The sequence below is a fragment of the Brassica rapa genome, chromosome A02, assembly GCF_000309985.2.
Source record: "Brassica rapa cultivar Chiifu-401-42 chromosome A02, CAAS_Brap_v3.01, whole genome shotgun sequence".
Taxonomy (NCBI): Eukaryota; Viridiplantae; Streptophyta; class Magnoliopsida; order Brassicales; family Brassicaceae; genus Brassica; species Brassica rapa.
In genome coordinates, this window is record NC_024796.2 from 23,098,078 (window position 1) to 23,115,651 (window position 17,574).

At 32.8% G+C, this 17,574-nt stretch overlaps 4 protein-coding genes across 6 annotated transcripts; 1 reads left to right on the forward strand and 3 right to left on the reverse strand.

Annotated features, from left to right (window-relative positions):
* The first annotated feature begins 1,959 nt into the window (after positions 1-1,959).
* Positions 1,960-10,169, forward strand: LOC103853760. 3 transcript variants are annotated; one of them, XR_004455536.1, is made up of 3 exons: positions 1,960-4,929; positions 5,044-9,357; positions 9,446-10,169. XR_004455536.1 is itself a non-coding variant. In XM_033285555.1 (2 exons), the coding sequence occupies exons 1-2, from the start codon at positions 4,605-4,607 to the stop codon at positions 5,280-5,282; spliced, it is 564 nt and encodes a 187-aa protein (XP_033141446.1). In that variant the 5' UTR covers positions 1,960-4,604; the 3' UTR covers positions 5,283-9,962. The 3 variants fall into 3 exon arrangements, 1 of the variants encoding a protein (XP_033141446.1); XR_004455535.1 differs by having other exon boundaries at positions 5,044-9,141; positions 9,231-10,169; XM_033285555.1 differs by having other exon boundaries at positions 5,044-9,962.
* A 514-nt stretch (positions 10,170-10,683) lies between these two features.
* On the reverse strand, positions 10,684-11,357 carry LOC103853869 (pectinesterase inhibitor 12-like). The gene has a single exon (XM_033285558.1). The coding sequence runs from the start codon at positions 11,294-11,296 to the stop codon at positions 10,769-10,771; it is 528 nt and encodes a 175-aa protein (XP_033141449.1). The 5' UTR covers positions 11,297-11,357; the 3' UTR covers positions 10,684-10,768.
* A 1,942-nt stretch (positions 11,358-13,299) lies between these two features.
* On the reverse strand, positions 13,300-13,969 carry LOC117132066 (pectinesterase inhibitor 12-like). The gene has a single exon (XM_033285557.1). It carries the CDS (start codon positions 13,908-13,910, stop codon positions 13,383-13,385), a length of 528 nt encoding a protein of 175 aa, XP_033141448.1. The 5' UTR covers positions 13,911-13,969; the 3' UTR covers positions 13,300-13,382.
* Positions 13,970-15,958: 1,989 nt separating this feature from the next.
* Positions 15,959-16,629, reverse strand: LOC103853761 (pectinesterase inhibitor 12). Its single transcript, XM_009130670.3, has one exon. The coding sequence runs from the start codon at positions 16,567-16,569 to the stop codon at positions 16,042-16,044; it is 528 nt and encodes a 175-aa protein (XP_009128918.1). The 5' UTR covers positions 16,570-16,629; the 3' UTR covers positions 15,959-16,041.
* Positions 16,630-17,574: the final 945 nt, after the last annotated feature.

Sequence of the window (17,574 nt, forward strand, 5' to 3'; positions counted from 1 at the left end):
CAACTCAAGACTTTTTGCACCGATAGAGGAGGAGAGTTCACATCTTCTGAGTTCATTCATTTTTGTGAAGAAAAAGGTGTAACTAGACATCTCACCGCAACAAAACGGTGTGGTTGAGAGAAGAAATAGAACACTAATGGAGATGACTAGAATTTTGATGAAAGCTATGAAGTTACCTAATAAGCTATGGGGAGAAGCAGTACGTCATTCAACGTATCTCATAAATCGCGTTGCTACAAAGGCTTTGAAAAACAAGACTCCATACGAAGGCTTGTATGTTAAAAAACTGAACATTGAGCATCTAAGGGTCTTTGGATGTGTAGCTTTTGCAAAAATCAACAATCCTCATCTCAAGAAGCTGGATGATCGATCAAGGATGGTGATCAACCTAGGCACAGAGCCCAGCTCAAAAGCTTACAGGCTCTATGATCCGGTCGTGAAAAAGATAGTTGTTAGTAGAGATGTAATCTTTGACGAGAAGAAAAGTTGGGATTGGTCCACGCTATCAACAAACGTAGATGAAGAACCAGGATCATTCAAGCTTCCTCATATTGATGTTACAGAAGAAGGAGATGGTGATGAGCATCAAGATCACCAACACCACGAAGAGCAAAACAATAATGAAGAAGAAGAAGCTGTAGACGCAGGTAAACAAGAGGAAGTAGCAGAGAACAACGATGCAAACCAAGACCAGCATGTAACATCAAGATATGGTCGTAACATCAGAAAACCAAAGCGATTTGATGATTACATCCTACTCGCTGAAGTTGAAGGTGGCAGACTCTTGCTCACCATCGATGGTGAACCAGAAAGTTACATCGAAGCTGCAGTGATACAAGCTTGGATCGATGCAATGAAGGCAGAGATCGAATCTATCATCAAAAACAAGACCTAGAAGCTCGTCAAGAAGCCGGTAGGTGTGAAACCGATAGGTTTGAAGTGGATCTATAAGATCAAGAGGAATGCAGATGGAACCGTGATCAAATACAAAGCAAGGTTAGTTGCAAAAGGCTACGTGCAACAACAAGGCATAGACTTCGACGAAGTATTTGCACCAGTTGCTCGGATAGAAACCATACGACTACTCTTGGCGTTAGCAGCAACTAATGGATGGGAGATCCGTCACTTAGATGTGAAAACTGCGTTCCTGAATGGAGACTTAAATGAGGATGTATACGTGACTCAACCAGAAGGCTTTGTGGAGAAAGGAAAGGAGGATCATGTGTACAAACTTAGCAAAGCACTATACGGTTTGCGTCAAGCTCCGAGATCTTGGAACATCAAACTCGACCGTGTTCTCAAGGACATGGAGTTCACGAAGTGCACCAAGGAACCTGCGGTATATCAAAAGAAAGAGAAGGGGGAGCTTCTGATCATAGCTATATACGTTGATGATTTGTTTGTAACAGGGTCTTCACTCAAAGTTATCAAGCAATTCAAAGATGATATGTCAAGAAGATTTGAGATGTCAGACCTCGGGAAGCTTACATACTATCTTGGTATAGAAGTAACGCAAGGAGCTGATGGCATTCACATCAAACAAGAAGGATACGCGCAAGGTATACTTGTCAAGACGAAGATGGAGTCATGTAACTATATACTCATGTTCGGATGCACACGAGTTTGGAAGTATCAAAGGCAGAGGAGGAGGCTGAGATTGATGCAACATCATATCGAAGCATCATAGGATGCTTAAGGTATCTTCTTCATACACGACCGGACTTGGCGTTTTTGGTTGGTGTAATAAGCAGATATATGCAGAGTCCAAGAGAGAGTCATGGAGAAGCAGTGAAGCATCTACTACGATACATAAAGGGCACTACAGAGTATGGTCTCTTCTTCAAACAGGATGGAACAACGGAGATTACAGGTTACAGTGACAGCAGCCATAACATAGACGTTGATGATGGAAGAAGCACTACAGGGTTTATGTTCTACCTAGGAACATCGCCGATCACGTAGACATCGTGCAAGCAACCCACAGTGGCACTCTCTTCATGTGAGGCGGAGTTCATGGCAGCTACGGAAGCTGCAAAACAAGCAATATGGTTGAAGGAGTTAATGGCCGAGATCATGAACAAAGAAGACAAGAAGGTCGTGTTGAAAATTGACAACAAGTCAGCAATTGCTCTCACCAAGAACCCGGTGTTTCACGGTAGAAGCAAACACATACTCGCGAAGTACCATTTCATTCGAGAATGTGTGGAGTTCAACTTTATCGAAGTGAAGCACGTACCTGGAGTGGAGCAGAAGGCAGACATACTCACTAAACCATTGGCAAGGATCAAGTTCGAAGCAATGCACAAGTTCATTGGAGTTCAGAAGATCAACATACCTAAGATTCAAGTTGGAATTAAGGGGGAGAATGTTGGATAATTCCAAGTAACTTGAGGAGCAAGTTAACTCATTAAAGTGAAGTTTGATGGGTTAAAGAAAAAGGAAAACATATCATGCTTAGGAATGTTTCCATATTATTATTAGGAAAAGATGTAGCTTCGTCCTTAAGAAAAGATGTAGCTTTTTCCTATATAAAGAGTTCTCATGGAGAGATATTCCATCAAGAGAAACACATTGAAAGGTTTAGTTTTGAGAGAGTTTCTAAATCTAATAAGAAGTGCTAGTTCTTATAATCTTTGTGTTTGTGCAACTTTAAGTGTCTAGGGTCAAAGTCAAAGACCATGACAACAAGTGTACTCTCTTTCTCCCTCCCAACACAGGTTCGAACCCCTCCTCTCACTCAAAAAGATCACACCTTTCTTGCATATTCCATTAAATGCTTTAACGTCAGCGACTCGCGTCTTTCTTAGCCTGTAAAAATAAGAAAGAAAGGAGTTGTTTATGTGCAGTGCTTTAACCATTTTTTTTTCCTAAGCCAACAGACGATATAGCTGTCTTCTCATAATGAACCCAAACAAAAACGATATTAACATTTTATAAAGTTCTTTTTTGAAAAAGACCATGTATTGTTAAAAGGAACAAACTTTGAAAGTAAATTGTACGGTACTAAAAATAAAATTAGAGCTTGCACAAAATACACTGTAAGATAAATTCGTAAAAAAAAACATGATATACATTCAAAAAGTAGTTTTTAAGAAAACACAAAAAGATATATAAAAAAATTACAAACGGCTTAAAACTTTTTACATATTCGATTTACTTTGAATCTTCTTTTATGTTGGTATTTGTCGTTATGTGAAACTAAAAAGAGAGAGGGAGAGTAGAAAAAGTGACAGCTCATGAGCGTTTTACTATAGATAAAGAGCTTCTTTAAAGTTTTCACTCGGTTGAAAAAAACATTTACACAACGGGTAAGCGACATAAGACCACCTATGGGGGTGTTGGAAACACTTTATCAATTGTTGAAAGTGATTTAATGAAGGTGTTGAAAAAATATTGTTATCTACGTAGTATACTCATCTGTTGTAAAGTTTTAACAGCTGAAAAAAATAAAATTAGAGTCTGCTTTGCCACGTGTCACAAAATGGTTGGTTAGAACATTTGGAGCGTGTGTACACGCGCATGGAATATCACGATTTCCTTTTTTTTATTTTTTAAATCTGGATAAGATTTAAATATTATCTTCTGATTGGCTGTGCATATTACTTTTGATTTTTTTTCTCACCCAATAATTCAAACGTAATTGTTATATAATAAAACTTTTTTGAAAAAAATAAAAATTTTATCAAAATTCAAGATTTTTTTTCTCTATAAATAAAGACCACTCTCATCTCATTTCGACATAGAAAAAAAATATCATTTTTAATTATAATCAACTATTTTGGTATTTTAAACCTTTTTTTTGTTAAATGGATACCAATAATAATCCTTTTAACACTCAAAACTCTTCTAATTTTCTCTTTAATTTCCAAAATCTCAACAATTATCAATTTCATAACCAAACTTCCAACCAACCTCAAAATTTGCCAAATTATGGTTTCTCACCAAATTTCTTCATGCCATCATCTGTCCCGAATTATCTTCCAAATTGTATTTTTAAAAATAAAATTAGGTAAATATCTAACTTAGAGATGAATATATGCTTAATTTTAATTATTTTATTAACATTTATTTTGTATGATTTAAAAGACAGCTAAATATAATAATTTAAAATAAATATTATTAAAGGTTATGTTATTTTAGTTTTAAATTAATTATTAATATGTAATTATTATATTGTAAGAAAAATAAAATAATCTGAATAAAAAGTTGTGGGGTAGGGTGTTGATAATTTTAAAACAAATCATTGTAGATGTTTAAAATGAAGTGGGTGTTGAATAAATGAGGTGGAAGAAAGAGAAGATGATGTGGAAGGGGAAAATAAGGGTGTTGAAAGTGAAGAGAGTGTTGAAACCATTGTACATAGCCTAAGCAAGCCAAACTCCATTTTTTACAGAGAGAGAGAGATCACACAAAGAGAAGAAGAAGAAGAGGAGACGAAGAGGAGATGGCTGAGGCAAGATTACTTGATATGTCGAGAGTTCCATTCATCCCAGGTCTCCCTTACTTTACTTGGTGCAAACACACAATAAAGTTTTCTCCTATCGAACACAAGGAGGATACACGCGACCAACAACGAGTTCCAGAGATACGGTCCGAAGGTTTTCATGGAAATCAAGATTCTCGAAAACGACAACCTTTACGTCCGTGTCGACATGCCCGGTGTTCCTGACGACGGGGTCCACCACAAAGTCGACTCCATGAGACAAAAGGTTGTCTATTTCTCCGGTGAAGAAACTCTCGGCAGCGACGGCGATAAGGTTGACGACGACGTTCGTGAGTACTCCGGGACAGCCGGTTTAGGGTGTAACTGCTGCGAGATAACCGGGGTGGATGCGAAGATGAAAGATGGAGTCTTGAGGATGATTGTGTCTAGGGTCAAAGTCAAAGACCATGACAACAAGTGTACTCTCTTTCTCCCTCCCAACACAGGTTCGAACCCCTCCTCTCTCTCTCAAAAGTAAAAAAGATCACACCTTTTGGAGTTTTGCTTATACATTACTGTAAAATCTGATGGAGGCCATCTCTTTTCATTGAATCTGCCAGGCGTTTGTGGTGATGATATGCTGGTGCTTCCCAATGAGAACGAAGTCAAGTTCTATGGTGAGAACAAGGAGGTGTGTGAGCACGATGAGAGTTGCCGTATCTTCATGGGAGCCGTCAAGGGTTCTAGCTTTTGTGCTCCTGGAGTTCCACCTTTGAGCCACGACATCGCTTGGGATGCTGAGTTTGGTGTTCTCAAAGTGCGTGTCTCACCTCCTGGCAGCAACATCAGCAGCGAGTAGTCATGCTCTCATCTCATCTCTCTATTTTGTGTCTTTCATTTCAAATGTCTATCTTGTTTTAGTTTGGGAGAACTTTTGATTCGCTACCAAGTCTTCATGTTTTAAGCTGTGACAGTTATGTGTGGTTTTTCGGATGGCTTGCTTGCTGTCTACGTATCACTTCCACACTCAAAACTAAATGGGATTGGAATTCAAACCTATAATGTGTGCAAAGCTATTGTAGTAATACTATTGAACAAAGGGCTATAGTAACCTAAGGTCTTTGGATAAGTCATGAATTTGTTAAGGTTGCTCGCTGGAACAGAGGTACACCGAGGAAGAATGAAACATCTAGTGCAGAGAATTTTCCAGTTAGAAGCAAAACATGAGAGAAATGACCTATGAAGATTGAATTGAAAAATATGCACCAAAATATAACAACTGAGAAAGGAAAAGGCTGTAGGGGATCCTCATGAGAAGTGTTTTCCTGAAGCATTTTTAGATCCATGTTCTGAGGCTGAACTATTAATCTTGTCCAGTCCAATTTATGAAAACTCAAACCACTATATTCCACCACGTGACACGTCACGTCTAACTTGACAGTCATATGCTCAATGTTAATCTCCAGTAGTGGAACATCATTACTCCCTAAACGAAGAGCATGTGACACGAATGTATTATAGCCTCTAAGTTTTTATCGACAAAACGTTATTTGCTCCAAAGTGAAAGTAGAACACAGAGAAGTTCGGATGTGCAACAATATAGTTTACCTTGTGTTAACTTTCAAAAAGTAGAATCATAAACGTTTCCATTTGCCGAGAGAGTGGAACATAAAAAAAAAAGGTGATGATCACATCATCATGTGTATCCCCTATATATTAATCCTAGAGCATTACAACATATTTTCGTATCCACGTATCTTCACGAGAATGATTTTTAGAATTGTTAGAAAAATAACTTGGTCTATATAAACATATCCTATGATTTTTATTAAACTAACTATCAAATTAATTAGTAGTGTACAAAAAATATTTTTTTATTTCCTTAAATAAAAACTATGGAATTACCTAATATAGTTAATATATATATGACACATAATGATTACGAATAATACATATTTGATAACAATTTTTCAAACAACTCTCTTTTCTGTTTAATTTTATACTATTAAAAAAATAAACAATCACATTAATCATAAATAAAAAATTTAGATTTTTTCTTATATGTTATATTTTGAATTTTTTTAAAAGACTATAAATTACTAAAAATGGTAAAAGTCTCACATTGAAAATTTTATCATCAATGGTTTAACTTTTTTTTGTTCAAGCAAAATATAAATGATCATATATCGTAGGGGTAGGCATTTGGATACACGTTCGGGTTCATATTCAGTATTTCAGTATAAAGTTATAGAACCTATTCGGGTATTTTTATATTTCGAGTCGGGTTTGGGTATTTTATGTTCGGGTTCAGATATTTTGGGTTGGGTTCGGATATTTAAATTTTGAAGAAAAAATAAATAAATTATTCATTGTTTAAGTTTTTGTATTTAAACTATATTTTAACTTAACTGGTTTTCTAATTTTTAAAAGACTAAACTATTAATCGATTAGAAAGACACAAATTTAGTTTTTGTTTTGAAAATTTAGATGTAACTTTTGTTAATGCAAGAAACAAGAGCTTGATATTTATTTTAAATTTTTAAGTGAGTAGCAAATGACTTTGTCCATAATTATATGTATATTATCTCATTTTGAGCAATAATCATTATTAATATAAGTAATTTGAATAAAATGAGAGAAGTAAACTAGAAATATAGGGTTAAGTATACTTATGTTTGGTTTTCTTCGGATATCCATTCGGGTTTACCTGTTCGGATTCATATATTACCTGAACTGCTCAAATAAATAATTTTTTTTGTTGTTCTTGAATTAGATGATTTTCAGACCGAGCTGATGAATATATACTTGACATACATTTATATTTCGAGTCTGCACTTATATCCTATAACAGCTTGATATATTAGATTTGAACACTAATCTGTTAATATAATTTTCCAATGACTTTTTTTCAAAATTTTGATTCTTAGATATGTATCTGGAGTGAAACTAATTTTTACAGATGTCTATTTTTTTTTAAATTGACACTTATGTAATTCACCGAATTCAAAGAAGAAGTTAAAAAAAAACTTAACTCATATCAATGAAACAAAGACGGGAACGAAAACAAAATTTTATAGAGGTAGAAAATGAAATCACTTATGGAGAGTCAATAGTAAACAGATCGAGATCAAAAAACCTAATCCCCTTTCGTCATTATATATAATCGATGTTACCTATTTGGTTTTGGTGATTTGTGTCAGCCGCAAAACTTAATTTTTTTGTGCATATGAAGTCTTAAGAATAATTAAAATGAGATGTAATGCGTTAACTATTCAACAACGATAATATATTTAAGAGACCAATATTTGTATTCATCATTATATAATCGATAAAAATTGTAGTCTTACAAAATGTTAAAAATATTTAATAAATAAACATTATTATAAAAACTCACTCCACGCATGCGCGTGGATTATCACCTACTTCATATAGTATATATGGTATGCATTGATGATTACTGACCTCTTAATCATAACAATAGCATAATTTAAGCATTTCAATTAAATAATATTTACTATTCCTAAATTATAGCTATCTATCTATTTATATAAAATAGAGTTTCCTTCTCTCCTATGATGTCCACATGGAATTCCACTAATTTGTGCATCATGCATCTGACACATGTCCCATTTATGAAACGCAGCGTGTCATGTTTTGGCTTCCGCCCAGGCTTCACTTGGGCTTCGTCTCACGCTTTGTCAAGCGGCCCAGCGACGACCTAACTGAGCGCACACCCTAATCGTTGGTGTGATGAACACATATGCTCTTCGTTTCTCTTCGAACGGCCATATGCTCTTCTCTTAATCGAGTCTGTTACAGATCCATCGCATTAAACACCTTTTTAAATCCAGCAACAACGATTCTACTTTCAATTCGAGTGTTGCTTCTGAAAGGCGTTCTATATGTGAGTATAAATAGATATGTCTTTCTCCTCTCAAAATCATATTCTTCATCTCTTGGAACAGTGAAATAAATTTTTTAAGATGGCGGCCTCATCTGTCCTCCTCATAGATTCTGGTTCGATGTGGTAGAGAACGTCTAGATCCGATAATCTTCGATCTACACCAATTATATTTGTGGTTCTTCCCAGAAAGATCGAACCAATTAAAAGAGATAAACAAACAGTGAACCGATGTTCCGGTGGCCGGAAGAAAGTTGTGTTGTCCGGATTCATGTACCGATCCGGTGACATTTATGTGCTAAGATGGATTTTCCTCTGAGAATGTTTACTCTTGTGTAATTCGTTTTTTTTTTAAGATTTTCCAGTTGTTTTTGCTCTCTGTGTAGTGTTTTAGAAGATAAATCTTTAAAAGGTGGATTTAGTTCCATGCGTGGTAGTTGTATTCTTATTGTGTTGTTAATTAGTTTGGTTTATATGTTGGATTTTGGATATTTAAGGTTCACACTATGCTGCTACCTGCTAATTTTGTTTGTCAATATGGAAATTTAGTGTGTTAGATGGATTGTGTTGTACGTTTATGAAAGCTTTCTATTTTATGATCTCTAAGCTGGAGTTTTGATGTTCTTTCTGGTCTTTTTATTGTTGTATCTGGTGATGATATGATACAAAAAGCCAAGAGGTATGGGATCTGCATGTTTTCAAAAAGTGCATAGGAAAAAACAGAGGTTGTCAGACAAGAGCTACAAGAAGGCTCACCTAAGAAATATAAGCCTTTGGCCGGAGCTTCTCACGCCAAAGGAATCGTCCTTGAGCTCATGTAAGACATAGAATATGCTTCTTTATCTGTTTTTCTTGTGTGTGGACATTGTCGATGATGAGCGATTCTCTGTCTGTTTGATTATGCAGAGGAATGGAGGCTAAGCAGCCATGCTCTGGTATATGTAAGTGTGCTAGAGTACAACTTGTCAAGAATGGAAAGAAGGTTGCTGCTTTTGTCCCCAATGATGGTTGTTTGAACCTCATTGAGCCAAATGTAAGCTGAATCAATAAAGTCTTTTGTAACCATTTATGATTAGTTTTGTCAAAGGTTGAATTCATGTTTTGTGTTATGTTGTTTGCAGGACGAGGTTTGATATCTGGATTTGGGCGTAAGAGTCATGCTGTGGGAGATATTCCAGGCGTAAGGTACAAGGCCGTCAAGGTTTCTGGTGTTTTACTCTCTGCTCTCTACAAGGACAAGAAGGAGAAGCCAAGGTCTTAAAACAAAACCTTCAAAGCTTTTGAATTTTATTTTTGATGGCATAAGCACTTTTCAGTTAAATAAAAGAACTCTTGTATTATGTTCTACTTTGGGATTCAATAACTTGGTGTGTTAAATCTTGTATTCTGATGACCATTTGAGTTTAGTTTATTCGACCTTGTAATATGTCATTGCCAATGGCATGGAATTCTATTACTAATCCAAAACAAGTGATACATATCACTACATAATATACTCATTCGTAATCTTGGCAATTATAAAAGTCATAGAGATAAACAAAAGTCACACAGCCAGCTTATAAATTGAATAAGGTAGCCAAACAAGTTTAAGATCAGATCAGTGACCAATCAAAACAGCCAGCTTATAAATTGAATAAGGTAGCCAAACAAGTTTAAGATCAGATCAGTGACCAATCAAAACAGACCAGAAACTAAACAGACCATATCTAATATACATAAATAATTTTATAATCAATTATACATTTTAACTCATACAAAATTTTAACAATAATCTATTGTAAAAACTAAATTTAATAAAACATAAGATAATCCACTAAAGTATATAAAATTAAGCAAAAAAATTATGTAAATTTATTTACAAGTTTGTTTCTTTTCTACTAACAATGAAAAAAAAAGAACCTCATGGGTTTTTTATGATCATCCAACGACAGAAAATCACAAAATAAATGATGTAATTCCACATCCAATTCTTAATATATAATTAAAACATAGATTACTTACCAAAATAAAATAATCTTGAACCTTTTAACAAGAAAAAAATTCTAATTTTAAAATATCATAACTACTTTTTCAGATAACATGGTTTATTTAGTTGCTCATATACAATAACATGCACAAAATTTAACTATTATGTATATTTCTAAATAATAACAATTTATATTAAATATTTACTCTAATTACTTAAATTATTTGTTAATCTTCACCCTGAACTTAGGGCGGGCCGGCCCTAGTATAATTATGTCATAATGTATTGATTTTTTCCGCTAAGATAGTGGAGTATTTAAATTTTTTTTTTACAGATATTATTTTTAGGGTTTTTTTGAAAAAACAAAATTCAAATAATAGCAAATATTTCCAATGGAATAATTTTCCTTTGCTCTTAAATTTATTATTAGGTAAACGAAAATCCACATTACATAATGCAAGAACTTATGGTAATTTCATCAGAGCATATTGGTAAAAGCTAAAGGAATCAAAATCTTCTGAAACAAAACATTGTTCTCGTTTGTAACAGGAGATTTCGCGTGCTTCTCTTTGAAACCATCTTCACAAATGCCAGGTTCATCCAAAGCAGCACTCAGATGAATATTAGCACTTTTGTAATCACTGGATTTAACGTTCATCAAAGCTTCTTTTAAAGAACCATAAGCATCGTCATAAAGCTTTACGCAAGTGCGTAACGCGGGTTCAGTACTCGGTGCATACTTTTTGCTTTTGAGAATAGTCTCAACTATCCCTTTCACGTTAATTGTTTTGGACGCAGCGTTATTCGTTGACGCTAGGACCAATCCTGATAGACTAGTTGCGGTTTTGCTTTGCGGATCTTGTTCAAGTGATTGGACGCAAAAATCATAATTGAGATTAGGGTCTTTTGCTGCAGCTGTTTTGCAGGAATCTCGAATCAAGGTTTGCGCGGCTGCGAAACAGTTTAGGAGGAGAAAGAACATTACAACTGAAACGAAGAACTTCATGCTTTTGTTTTCTTTGTGAGAGATGAGAAGAGATGAATATGATGTTAACTTTGTGATTCACAAGGCTGATATATATATATATATATATATATATATATATATATTTTTTTTTTACATTTATGTATACCTGACGTAAGGGTATATGTCATTGTTTCCTGTTGTCTTGTGTGTTATAAACTTATGATAAAAAAAACATTTCAGTTTTAATAAGAAGATATTATTTCATATTAAGAACTCTGTTTACATTTTTAAAAACTATAATATATTCACTTGGATTATTTCTCAAATTATCAATTTATCTGAACCTGGTCAATATGTAACAATAGCTTTCCATATATACACGTTGTCAGATTTAGTCAACTCTCAGAGCATCATTACTGGTTCAATTTCTTAGTGGAGTACCTGATGAGTTTAATATTAATAGAGTTTTATTGTGTAATTAAAATTAAAACCAATGATATGTACATAACCATTCGTAAAGTAACATGTGGCATAAATCTCTGATAAACTTGGCAAAGTCTATGTGCGACCACACGTTTCTTCCCATTTGACGTTCTCACTTTTGCTTTATTAATTTTTATTATTATAAATGTCAGTTTCATGAGTTACTCTTCCACTGCATGTGCTCTTAGCTTTCCAAATCATACATAAAATATCAAAAATGAGATCTCTTCTACGGTTATTAAAAACAAAAATATACCTTTTATTATTGATTTTCTCAAAAATCATATTTGAGATTAGGGTCTTTTGCTGCAGCTGTTTTGCAAGAATCTCGAATCAAAGTTTGCGCGGCAGCGAAACAGTTTAAGAGGAGAAAAAACAATACAACTGAAACGAAAAACTTCATGCTTTTGTTTTCTTTGTGAGAGATGAGAAGAGATGACTATGATGTTAACTTTGTGATTCACGAAGCTGTTATATATATATCTGATGTAAGGGTTTATATTCTCCTTTCTTATATGTCATTATTTCCTGTTTTCTTGTTTGTTATGAATTTATCATAAAAATAATATTTCAGTTTTAATAAGAATATACTATTCCATATTAAGAACTCGATTTAATTTTTTTTTAAATCATAATATATTCACTTTTAAGGATTATTTCTCAAATTGTAAAAATCATAATATATTCACTAGTTTTTAAAAATCGGATCCCTAAGGTTGTGATATAAGGACAGACCTTCACTTCTTTCTTGCACTGTTCGCGGGCCCCACTGACACGTGGCGGCCCGCGATTGGTTTGCTTTCTAATTTTTTTTTACCATACCAAAAAAAAATCAAAAAAACCTTCCTATGAAACCGCGCAGACCCATCTCAGCGTTAATCATGATCTTAGCTTTCCATATCATACATAAAATATCAAAAATGAGACTTCTAACAATTATTAAAAAAAAACAATATCTTTTAATATTGATTTTCTCATCAGTTTTTCATATAGAGGTCGACATCCAAAAATCCTAAATAAAAGAATGTGTATTCACTAAATATTTAAGTAACATCTGTATCACGAAAGACCTTCAATCTCATTATTTATTCATCACGCAAAAAAATGATCAGTACTACTAGTAAAAAAAGTGATGTTGTGCATTTTTAAAAATAAATATTTAATTATTAAAATAAAAATAAAATACAGACACTATAGAAAATTAAATAAAAGAAAATTCCTCAAAAACAAAAAAAAAATTGAAAATTAAAAAATAAATCAAAATATTCAAACAATTTTTCAATAAGTTTAAAAAAGATTGAAAACTGAAAAAGTTACAGAAAAAAATATTTTAAAATTTTCCTCACATGTCATCGTTGATAATAATGATTTCTGACATATCACTAATGACGATGACAATGACAGTGATATGTTGAAAACCGTCAACTCATCGGTTTGTCAACGATGTTAAGTCGAAAATTGTGATCAGACACATAAAGTATTTTAATTTTCTGTCTTTTTGCAAATACTATTTTAGTGTTTAATAATTTCAATTTTCAAATAGTAGCAAAAATTTCCAATAATATAATGTTCCTTTGCTATTATTTATTATTAGATAAAGGAAAATTCATATCACATAATACAAGAAGTTATGGTAATTTCATCAGAGCATATTTGTAAAAGCTAAAGGAATCAAAATCTTCTGAAACAAAACATTGTTCTCGTTTGTAATGGGAGATTTCGCGTGCGTCTCTTTGAAACCATCTTCACAAGTGCCCGGTTCATCCAAAGCAGCACTCAGATCCACATTAGCACTTTTGTAATCGGCGGATTTAACGTTCATCAAAGCTTCATTTAAAGAATTATTAGCATCGTCATAAAGCTCTACGCAAGTGCTTAATGCAGGTTCAGTACCCGGTGGATACGTTTTGTTCTTGAGAATAGTCTCAACTATCCCTTTCAAGTTAGTTGTTTTGGACTCAGCGTTAGTAGTTGACGCTAGGACCAATCCTGATAGACTAGTTGCAGTTTTGCTTTGCGGATCTTGTTCAAGTGATTGGACGCAAAAATCATAATTGAGATTAGGGTCTTTTGCTGCAGCTGTTTTGCAGGAATCTCGAATCAAGGTTTGTGCGGCTGCGAAACAGTTTAGGAGGAGAAAGAACATTACAACTGAAACGAAGAACTTCATGATTTTGTTTTCTTTGTGAGAGATGAGAAGAGATGAATATGATGTTAACTTTGTGATTCACAAGGCTGATATATATATATATATATATATATATATATATATATCTGACGTAAGGGTATATGTCATTGTTTCCTGTTGTCTTGTGTGTTATAAACTTATGATAAAAAGAATATTTCAGTTTTAATAAGAAGATATTATTTCATATTAAGAACTATGTTTACATTTTTAAAAACTATAATATATTCACTTGGACTATTTCTCAAATTGTCAATTTATCTGAACCTGGTCAATATGTAACAATAGTTTTCTATATATACACGTTGTCAGATTTAGTCAACTCTCAGAGCATCATTACTGGTTCAATTTCTTAGTGGAGTACCTGATGAGTTTAATATTAATAGAGTTTTATTGTGTAATTAAAATTAAACCCAATGATATGTACATAACCATTCGTAAAGTAACATGTGGCATAAATCTCTGATAAACTTGGCAAAGTCTATGTGCGACGAGACGTTTCTTCCCATTTGACGCGCTCTCTCTCCTGCTTTATTAATTTTTATTATTATAAATGTCAGTCTCATGAGTTACTCTTCCACTGCATGTGCTCTTACTTTCCAAATCATACATAAAATATCAAAAATGAGATCTCTTCTACCGTTATTAAAAAACAAAAACATACCTTTTAATATTGATTTTCTCAAAAATCATATTTGAGATTAGGGTCTTTTGCTTCAGCTGTTTTGCAAGAATCTCGAATCAAGGTTTGTGCGGCAGCGAAACAATTTAAGAGGAGAAAAAACATTACAACTGAAACGAAGAACTTCATGCTTTTGTTTTCTTTGTGAGAGATGAGAAGAGATGACTATGATGTTAACTTTGTGATACACAAAGCTGTTATATAAATATATATATATATATATATATATATATATATATATATATATATATATAATGTAAGGGTATATATTCTCCTTTCTTATATGTCATTATTTCCTGTTTTCTTGTTTGTTATGAATTTATCATAAAGAGAATATTTCAGTTTTAATAAGAATATACTATTCCATATTAAGAACTCGATTTACATTTTTTTTAAATCATAATATATTCACTTTTAAGGATTATTTCTCAAATTATAAAAATCATAATATATTCACTAATTTTTAAAATCCGGGTCCCTAAGGTTGTGATATAAGGACAGACCTTCACTTCTTTCTTGCACTGTTCACGGGCCCCCACTGACACGTGGGGGCCCGGGATTGGTTCGCTTTCTAATTTTTTTTAGCAGACCAAAAAAAAATCAAAAAAACCTTCCTATGAAACAGCGCAGACCCATCTCAGCGTTAATCACATGCTCTTAGCTTTCCATATCATACATAAAATATCAAAAATGAGATGTCTTCTACAATTATTAAATATATATATATATATATATATATATATATATACCTTTTAATATTGATTTTCTCATCAATTTTTCATATAGAGGTCGACATCCAAAAATATTAAATAAAAGAATGTGTATTCACTAAATATTTAAGTAACATCTGTATCACGAAAAACCTTCAATCTCATTATTTATTCATCACGCAAAAAAATGATCAGTACTACTCGTAAAAAAAGTGATGTTGTGCATTTTTAAAAATAAATATTTAATTATTAAAATAAAAATAAAAATACAGACACTATAGAAAATTAAATAAAAGAAAATTCCTCAAAAACAAAAAAAATTGAAAATTAAAAAATAAATCAAAATATTCAAACAATTTTTCAATAAGTTAAAAAAAGATTGAAAACTGAAAAAGTTACAGAAAAAAATATTTTAAAATTTTCCTCACATGTCATCGTTGATAATAATGATTTCTGACATATCACTAATGACGATGACAATGACAGTGATATGTTGAAAACCGTCAACTCATCGGTTTGTCAACGATGTTAAGTCGAAAATTGTGATCAGACACATAAAGTATTTTAATTTTCTGTCTTTTTGCAAATACTATTTTAGTGTTTAATAATTTCAATTTTCAAATAGTAGCAAAAATTTCCAATAATATAATGTTCCTTTGCTATTATTTATTATTAGATAAAGGAAAATTCATATCACATAATACAAGAAGTTATGGTAATTTCATCAGAGCATATTTGTAAAAGCTAAAGGAATCAAAATCTTCTGAAACAAAACATTGTTCTCGTTTGTAATGGGAGATTTCGCGTGCGTCTCTTTGAAACCATCTTCACAAGTGCCCGGTTCATCCAAAGCAGCACTCAGATCCACATTAGCACTTTTGTAATCGGCGGATTTAACGTTCATCAAAGCTTCATTTAAAGAATTATTAGCATCGTCATAAAGCTCTACGCAAGTGCTTAATGCAGGTTCAGTACCCGGTGGATACGTTTTGTTCTTGAGAATAGTCTCAACTATCCCTTTCAAGTTAGTTGTTTTGGACTCAGCGTTAGTAGTTGACGCTAGGACCAATCCTGATAGACTAGTTGCGGTTTTGCTTTGCGGATCTTGTTCAAGTGATTGGACGCAAAAATCATAATTGAGATTAGGGTCTTTTGCTGCAGCTGTTTTGCAGGAATCTCGAATCAAGGTTTGTGCGGCTGCGAAACAGTTTAGGAGGAGAAAGAACATTACAACTGAAACGAAGAACTTCATGATTTTGTTTTCTTTGTGAGAGATGAGAAGAGATGAATATGATGTTAACTTTGTGATTCACAAGGCTGATATATATATATATATATATATATATATATATATATATATATTTTATATATTATATATATCTGACGTAAGGGTATATGTCATTGTTTCCTGTTGTCTTGTGTGTTATAAACTTATGATAAAAAGAATATTTCAGTTTTAATAAGAAGACATTATTTCATATTAAGAACTATGTTTACATTTTTAAAAACTATAATATATTCACTTGGACTATTTCTCAAATTGTCAATTTAACTGAACCTGGTCAATATGTAACAATAGTTTTCCATATATACACGTTGTCAGATTTAGTCAACTCTCAGAGCATCATTACTGGTTCAATTTCTTAGTGGAGTACCTGATGAGTTTAATATTAATAGAGTTTTATTGTGTAATTAAAATTAAACCCAATGATATGTACATAACCATTCGTAAAGTAACATGTGGCATAAATCTCTGATAAACTTGGCAAAGTCTATGTGCGACCAGACGTTTCTTCCCATTTGACGCTCTCTCTCTCTCCTGCTTTATTAATTTTTATTATTATAAATGTCAGTCTCATGAGTTACTCTTCCACTGCATGTGCTCTTACTTTCCAAATCATACATAAAATATCAAAAATGAGATCTCTTCTACAGTTATTAAAAAACAAAAATATACCTTTTAATATTGATTTTCTCAAAAATCATATTTGAGATTAGGGTCTTTTGCTGCAGCTGTTTTGCAAGAATCTCGAATCAAGGTTTGTGCGGCAGCGAAACAATTTAAGAGGAGAAAAAACATTACAACTGAAACGAAGAACTTCATGCTTTTGTTTTCTTTGTGAGAGATGAGAAGAGATGACTATGATGTTAACTTTGTGATTCACAAAGCTGTTATATAATATATATATATATATATATATATATAATGTAAGGGTATATATTCTCCTTTCTTATATGTCATTATTTCTTGTTTTCT

Bases quoted from the DNA above. Each gene is read 5' to 3' on its own strand.
- LOC117132066 (XM_033285557.1), bottom strand. From the start codon at position 13,910: ATGAAGTTCTTCGTTTCAGTTGTAATGTTCTTTCTCCTCCTAAACTGT.
- LOC103853869 (XM_033285558.1), bottom strand. From the start codon at position 11,296: ATGAAGTTCTTCGTTTCAGTTGTAATGTTCTTTCTCCTCCTAAACTGT.
- LOC103853761 (XM_009130670.3), bottom strand. From the start codon at position 16,569: ATGAAGTTCTTCGTTTCAGTTGTAATGTTCTTTCTCCTCCTAAACTGT.
- LOC103853760 (XM_033285555.1), top strand. From the start codon at position 4,605: ATGGAAATCAAGATTCTCGAAAACGACAACCTTTACGTCCGTGTCGAC. The intron at 4,930-5,043 runs GTTCGAACCCCT...TGAATCTGCCAG, and splicing joins CTTTCTCCCTCCCAACACAG to GCGTTTGTGGTGATGATATG.